Source organism: Eurytemora carolleeae, unplaced genomic scaffold (assembly GCF_000591075.1).
Source record: "Eurytemora carolleeae unplaced genomic scaffold, Eaff_2.0 scaffold35, whole genome shotgun sequence".
NCBI classification, from domain to species: domain Eukaryota; kingdom Metazoa; phylum Arthropoda; class Copepoda; order Calanoida; family Temoridae; genus Eurytemora; species Eurytemora carolleeae.
In genome coordinates, this window is record NW_019396166.1 from 418,143 (window position 1) to 426,285 (window position 8,143).

The 8,143-nt window shown below is 32.3% G+C and overlaps 1 protein-coding gene across 1 annotated transcript in view; it reads left to right on the forward strand.

Annotated features, from left to right (window-relative positions):
* Positions 1-5,198: 5,198 nt before the first annotated feature.
* LOC111696986 (influenza virus NS1A-binding protein homolog B) overlaps positions 5,199-8,143 on the forward strand; it is a 6,849-nt gene continuing 3,904 nt past the window's right edge. Inside the window, exons 1-7 of the mRNA XM_023466834.1 lie at positions 5,199-5,317; positions 5,614-5,674; positions 5,799-5,898; positions 6,120-6,157; positions 6,704-6,740; positions 6,880-6,913; positions 7,085-7,159. Of these exons, the coding sequence (XP_023322602.1) occupies positions 5,199-5,317; positions 5,614-5,674; positions 5,799-5,898; positions 6,120-6,157; positions 6,704-6,740; positions 6,880-6,913; positions 7,085-7,159 (464 nt within the window). The remainder of the gene's footprint in view (positions 5,318-5,613; positions 5,675-5,798; positions 5,899-6,119; positions 6,158-6,703; positions 6,741-6,879; positions 6,914-7,084; positions 7,160-8,143) is intronic.

Consider the following 8,143-nt stretch of genomic DNA (forward strand, 5'->3'; position numbering starts at 1 on the left):
ATGTGCCAAACTAAGTGCCTACAATCCTTAACAGATCTGAGTCTATTTTATTAATGAACTAGTGCCATAAATAGTAACTATATAATTATGCAGATATAAATATATTATACATAAAATCAAAATGTTGACCGTAATAGTTAGTTTTCCTTTCATTAAATATAACGAGTGAATAAAGTTCTTTTTACTGCTGAAATATTAATTCTCTCATCCTTTTGTTTTCGTTCAAAGTCGCAACAATTTGTTAAAATTTTAATTTTTTTATCAGCTTCCTGTTCAAATAAATAGTTAATAAGTGAATAAATAATATAATTCTAATATTCATTACGAATTTAAAATATATTTTGATAAGATGTAAATACTGTTTATGTAGATATGTTCATTTTAATTGTCTGTCAGGTAAATTCAGGTGTCCCATACATCGCTGTAATTTATTGTCTTCAAATTGTATTCAACAATTCTCTTGGGTTGCTAAATGTGATTTTCCATTCTTTTAACCTCAAGATTGACAAAAATTATACGAATCTTTTCATAACTTAATTTAATTACTAGCGTCTCCATTATGTTTCGCATTAAAAACATTATCTTCTGTCGGCGAAATTTTTTAAGTAATTTACCTAAATTGATCAGATTTTCTTCCATTTCTGTAAAAATACCGGCATGTTTAGAGATCTTAAAGGTTACCCACAACGGATAAGACTTCAGAGACGAATATCCGGAACTTTTAATTGAGTTTCCTTTTTTTCATACTTTTTTCATACTTTTTTCAATTCTGCAGTTCATGATTCCCTGCAACTGTAAGCTTGTTTCTTGGCCTAATCATGAATAACCAACTAAAGCATAGATTAATCAAAATAATAGATAGGACACTAGATGTCATCTTTAAGATTTAGAAGGGTTTTCGTTTACAATAACCCTGAGGCAGACGGAGAGAGAGTGCCTGTTCTACGCCGACTGCGCGTAGCTCCTTTGGGCTTCTGCCTCTGTGATCTAAGGCATGAAGAATTTATTCAACCATGAGATTGTGGGGTCGTCTTCTTCTTTACAGTCTCACTCTCGTTACATACAGGGTTAACCACAAATGATGAAAATACTGTGACGATCAGAAACTATTTCAATCTGAAGGTGGGATTTGATCTTTGCTGTTGATGTTTACTCTTGAGTTTTGTCTTACATAATTCTATTATTCCATGCAATCGAGAAATTTCGAAAATTTCTCTGAAGTCTCAAGCTTCGTGGTTAACCCTGTATTATCTAATGAATGCAGATGGAAATTTATGGCAGGAGGGGAGGGGGNTGGTGTATATATATATATATATAATACAGAGGCAAAAACTTTAATTTATCTTTGTAATCATTTTCATTCAAATTATTGACGATTTAAAACTAAATTAATAGTTTTTTTAAAAACATTTAACTAATTTTAGTCTTAGATCTGATAACATGTTGAATTTGCTGATGATAGAATCGGAGCTCAGAATAAATGTTCAGTTTGAAAATAAACTAATTTTATTTAAAGTTTTCGACTCAACCACTCTGATATATGGTGCTCAGGATTGGAGAAGGAAACAATGAATAAAATAAAATGATGAAAGAATTAGAAACGAATGAATATGCAGAAATGTGAGAAATGATTTGAAGGATTTTAGGAAACATTGAAGAAAAAGAGGAATAAATTGTCTAGTCATAAAGAAATGAATAAACAACTAAGATATTTAAAACCTAGTTTGAATGAAGGCTCAAAGAACTAAATATGGAATTAAATGAATGAATAAATGAGATTATAGATAACTTTTTGGTCCGTTTATTGTTAAACAATAACAATTTTTTAAAGATTTCTCAGATGTTTCACTTAGCATCAGAGAATTTTAGAAGAAAAAATAGAAATGATTTTTTTAAGGTTGAGGTTTTTTTATTCTATTTGTGTATGACTCTGATCATGAATTCATGATGAATCTAATGATTGATGATGAAAATAAAGAATAATAAAACCTGATCAAATGAATGATGCATTTTGAATAAATTATGCTAATGGATTCTGGCTGGCCTTGGTGTGAGAAATACCGCTCATCTGGAGATAAAGGATACGTTTTCAAACAATTCAATTCTTGGGTTTTATATGTTCGCTGGCAGATGGTTGCTTCCGCTTGGGCCATTTCATTGCGCGCAATTGCGCTATAATTGCGAAAAGGAAGCAATTAAATATTAGCGGAATTGCGTGCATCGGAATTGGTTTCATATCTAAAAATCAATAATTTTAAATGTTCTATTCCACAGTCGTGCACATTGCTTTACTTAATGATAGGAAACCGAGTTTTAAACGATGTTTTAAAATTGATAGAAAATTATTCTTGAATTTTACAAAAACTGTGATAGACCTCGTTTTGTAAATCCAAGAATTACAGGATTATGATGTTTGTAATTGGTATCGTTGCTAAAAACTTCTATTCTTCTAATATTAAGGTTCAGAAGGCTAATCTAACGTCGTTACTTAATTTTCAAGGTTTTTACGATATGTATTGTAAAAGCCAATATTTTTGTTACTAAAAATTATTATGTATGAGTAAGTTTTTGATGTGATTTTAGAATATATATATTATAAGCGTGGACAGGACATATTCTTGTATTATTTTCAAATATTTGAACATTTTCTTTATGGTTGAAACAATTAATCTAATTATCTAAATTGTTAGAACCAAAGTTCTTGAAAAAGAATATATGAATATGTTTAGGAAAATGATTAAAATATTCCCCTTAAAGCGAATATTTGGATTTTAGATGAAATAGAAAATGCTAAATATAAATAGTAGAATACATAAAATGAATATATACAGCAGTATACAAATAATGAATGTACAAAGTAGAATACATATAATGAATATACAGAGTTAAATGAATATTGTGAATATACAGCGCACGCACCACTGAGCCTCTAGTAAAAGTAGATTCAACTTCAAGTCTGACCACGTCAACCTTGTTCCCCCGGCTAGTCCTATTGAGTGTCTGCCATAGAGAATAGAATATATAGAGAGGAATTTACTGGAAAAAAGTGTAAAACGGCCATTTTGTTGTACTGTTTCCATACTGCAGGTGTACTTCACATATTTATGCTATATAACCTGGTGGGCCCTGGAATATCATTTTATTGAAAATCTAAAATATCATTTTATAGAAAATCTAAAATTAAGAAAACCAAATTATGAAATAGGCTGGTTTCATAATTGACCAATGATCATTTCACATAGACTCTATGCCTTCCACTTTACAAACGATGATTTTCCGTTATAACTATAAATCAAATGATGTTTTTATTCATCTAATTCATTATAAAGTTTATTTAACAGTTAAAAAATTCGAAATTGAAATGGATAGTCTAGTGAACATACTGTATTAATGTACTCTACTGTATATAATTTGTGAACATTTACATGATTTGTGCACTTTGAACTCCCTTTCAGACTGAAAGGGACTGAAAAAATTCATACCGAGAGATTCTTTTAATTCCTCTCTATATATTCTATTCTCTATGGTGTCTGCTTTATTTATGTCCGGCCGATACAGTACAAACTGGGACCGGCTCGTAAATTCAAATGTACTACGGCTGCCCGTGAGAGTAGAATACATATAATAAATATATACAGAGTTGAATGAATATAGTGAATACAGAGTAGAATGAATACAGTAGAATACATATAATGAATATTCAGAGTTAAATGAATGTTATGAATATACAGAGTAGAATGAATATAGTGAATATGTAGAGTAGAATTAATATAATAAATATATACAGAGTAGAATGAATATAGTGAATATTTAACTGATGGTAAATATTGATGAGAAGATAATTACTTGTAATAAATATGCAAATTGTAAAAGAAGAATAATATGAATAGGATAATGTTCTTGTATGTATCTTCATAAATATGATTTCTTGAAGAATATTAAAAACAATGTTATCTTTTGTTTGTAAAATGTTTACAGTTCTATTGATAACACAATCTAGTTTTAGTTTACCAAAATAAGGTATAAAGTTACAGAAATATAAAATTCATCTCTTCGATTATAAATAACAATTACAAATGGATATTTAACTTAAATGTTATCGTAAATCACTCAAAGAACAAACTGATCTTACTGATTTTAAACGCGCGTTTTAGAAACAAAATCAGGCATGAATAAATTAAATGTCAATTTACTTAAACTAAGAGGTGTTTCAAAAATAATCTAAAAGGTGTTTCAAAAATAATCTAAGTAAAGGTTAATATTACTTTATAGTTGACAGGAAGAACTATTGCAGAAGAAAACCCTTGTGACACGACAAAGCTGGAGGTTCCGAAAAGATTGTTATGAATTATGTAATCATTCTTTTAACAACTTTTCCAGAAAAGAAGTTTAACTCATTCTGCCAATTTAAAAGTTCTCAGCTCTTCGGCAAGGCTAAGTAATAAATGGAAGACTGTTGAAATGATCAGGTTTCCATATACCTTTTAGAAAAATGTTTTGGATTTTTCTTTGTGGACTTATAGTCCTTAATACCAACACTGTAGAAGCAGGTAAAAAAATAGACATTTTTGCATTGATTGGAGTTGATAGATTTCTTAGGGTTTGCATTAAACAACGTGGAGGAAACTTATATAAACATAGAACACAACAATTGTACAGTAAAGTGCACAGACCCTTTTAACATTGAAATTGATTTTCAATCTGATGTAAAACTACTTGCTTTATAAAAAACACTAAAAACGAATAAAATGACTTAATTGTCGTATTCAATCCCATATGGGTCTCAAAAAATGGATAAATATTTAGATAGTGTTTTGCTTTTGGGAGGAGAGGTGAATTCCTTGAATTTATTCTACTTTTGATCAATTGGAAATTTTAAAGCGTTCAGGTTAAGGGATATGGATTGTGTGGGGAGTTAAAGGAGAAGAATAATGTTTTAATGTTTAGGTTTGAGGGGTATGAGTTGTGTGGGGAGTTGAAGAAGTAGAATAATATTTTTAATGTTTAGGTTGAGGGGTTTGAAGTGTGTGAGGGGTTAAAGGAGAAGAATAATATTTTTAATGTTTAGGTTGAGGGGTTTGAAGTGTGTGAGGGGTTAAAGGAGAAGAATAATGTTCTGAATGTTTTGGTTTAGGGGTATAGGAGTTTGTGGGGGTTGAAGGAAAAGAATAATGTTCTGAATGTTCAGGTTGAGGGGTATGGGTCGTGTCGGGGGGTTGAAGGAGAAGAATAATGTTCTGAATGTTTTGGTTGAGGGATATAGGAGTGTGAGGGGGGTGAAGGAAAAGAATAATGTTCTGAATGTTCAGGTTGAGGGGTATGGGTCGTGTCGGGGGGTTGAAGGAGAAGAATAATGTTCTGAATGTTTTGGTTGAGGGATATAGGAGTGTGTGGGGGGTTGAAGGAAAAGAATAATGTTCTGAATGTTCAGGTTGAGGGGTATGGGTCGTGTCGGGGGGTTGAAGGAGAAGAATAATGTTCTGAATGTTTTGGTTGAGGGATATAGGAGTGTGTGGGGGGTTGAAGGAAAAGAATAATGTTCTGAATGTTTTGGTTTAGGGGTATAGGAGTTTGTGGGGGTTGAAGGAAAAGAATAATGTTCTGAATGTTCAGGTTGAGGGGTATGGGTCGTGTCGGGGGGTTGAAGGAGAAGAATAATGTTCTGAATGTTTTGGTTGAGGGATATAGGAGTGTGTGGGGGGTTGAAGGAGAAGAATAATGTTCTGAATGTTTTGGTTGAGGGATATAGGAGTGTGAGGGGGGGGTTGAAGGAAAAGAATAATGTTCCTAATGTTTAGGTGGAAGGGTATGGACCGTGTGGGGGGTTCGAGGATGGGTTACCTGACCTACCCAACAATCTTAGAGAGCTTGGAGCTGCTCTTCTTGGGAACACATTAGGAACAAAACAGCGATAATGGTTCCAATAAGGGAACTCTACTCTTACATAGAAATTCTGCAAGATCTAAGTTCTAACAGTCAAATGTTTAAATATCAATGGTTTACACCATTAGATAAAGGAATTAATATTATAGTTTGTGGTAAGTGCTCACTGTTCAGGTTTTTTGTTAAAATTTTTACGAAATCCTTGTTTTTCTAATCGTTGATTCATTAATTGTCAGTTGTTTGTGGTGGATTCGCTTTACTGGCTCCTGTTAAGGTAGGTGTAGAAGTAGGAGTAAGAGTAGAAGTATAAGTATAAGTAGAAGTAGGATTATTAGGATAGGAGTAGGAGTAGGAGTAGGAGTAGGAGTAGGAGTAGGAGTAGGAGTAGGAGTAGGAGTAGGAGTAGGAGTAGGAGTAGGAGTAGGAGTAGAACCAGAAGACATATACTGGAGACAAACCTTCTCCAGTCAACCCTACCAGTCCTAGGATGACGTAAGAATAGGAGTAGGAGTAGAAGTAGAAGTATAGAGTAGGAGTAGGAGTACAAGTATAGAGTAGGAGTAGGAATAGTAGTAGGAGTAGGAGTAGGAGTAGGAGTAGGAGTAGGTGTAGGATTAGGAGTAGGAGTGAGAGTAAGAGTAGGAGTAAGAGTAGGAGTAAGAGTAAGAGTAGGAGTATGAGTAGGAGTAGGAGTAGGAGTAGGAGTAGGAGTAGGAGTAGGAGTAGGAGTAGGAGTAGGAGTAGGAGTAGGAGTAGGAGTTGGAGTTGGAGTTGGAGCAGCAGCAGCAGCAGCAGCAAATTGTTTTCATGAATGTTTTAGGATTGTTACTCCATTGAGTTAAATACTTGGCCTTTAGGAAATTAATGTAAAAATTCTATCTCTGTTCTTCAAAAATATGAATTTGTTCCCCATATTTTCATAGAAATAATTAACACACTCCGTTTTATAGTTGGTAAAGCTTGATTATTTACAATTTATGCATTGATTAATTGTAGAGTGGAAAGTTTTCCCTTCTCTTTTGCACGGAAGGTAGGATTAATCTTAGCAAAAAAATTTGCGAAATTTTTCTTGTTTTTTCTTTATATGTACGAAAACAGAGACTCGAAGCCTTTTTATCAACATTTCACGATTTTTTTTTAATTTCAAGAGATTTTTTAAAATTTCAAGAGATTATTAGCTAATAAATTGAACAAATTTCAGGCATAATTTTGGATTCTTAAATGTTGGTGGAGAACTCTACGCAGTTGGAGGAAGTTCAAGTATTGGATCTGTTAGGTACTGTACAATTTACAGTGTACTGTACAATTTACTGTGTACTGTACAATTTACAGTGTACTGTAAAATTTACAGTGTTCTGTACAATTTACGTGTTCTGTACAATTTACAGTGTACTGTACAATTTACAGTGTACTGTACAATTTACAGTCTTCTGTACTATTTACAGTGTTCTGTACAATCTACAGTGTTCTTTACAATTTACAGTGAACTGTACAATTTACAGTGTACTGTACAATTTACAGTGTACTGTACAATTTACAGTGTACTGTACAATTTACAGTGTACTGTACAATTTACAGTGTACCTTACAATTTACAGTGACCTATATAGTTAACAGTGTACTGTATAGTTTACAGTGTACTGTATAGATTACAGTGTACTATATAGTTTACAGTGTACTGTATAGTTTACAGTGTACTGAATAATTCACAGTGTACTTATAGTTTACAGTTTACTTTATAGTTTACAATGTAATGTACAGTATACAGTGTACTGTATAGTTTACAGTGTACTTTATAGTCTGCAGTGTACTGTATAGTTTACAGTGTATTGTTTAGATTCCAGTTTACTGTATAGTTTACAGTTTACTGTATAGTTTACAGTGTACTGCATAGCTTACAGTGTACTTTGTAGTTTACAATGTAATGTACAGTATACAGTGTACTGTATAGTTTACAGTGTACTTTATAGTCTGCAGTGTACTGTATAGTTTACAGTGTATTGTTTAGATTCCAGTTTACTGTATAGTTTACAGTTTACTGTATAGTTTACAGTGTACTGCATAGCTTACAGTGTACTTTGTAGTTTACAATGTAATGTACAGTATACAGTGTACTGTATAGTTTACAGTGTACTTTATAGTCTGCAGTGTACTGTATAGTTTACGGTGTATTGTTTAGATTCCAGTTTACTGTATAGTTTACAGTTTACTGTATAGTTTACAGTGTACTGCATAGCTTACAGTGTACTTTGTAGTTTACA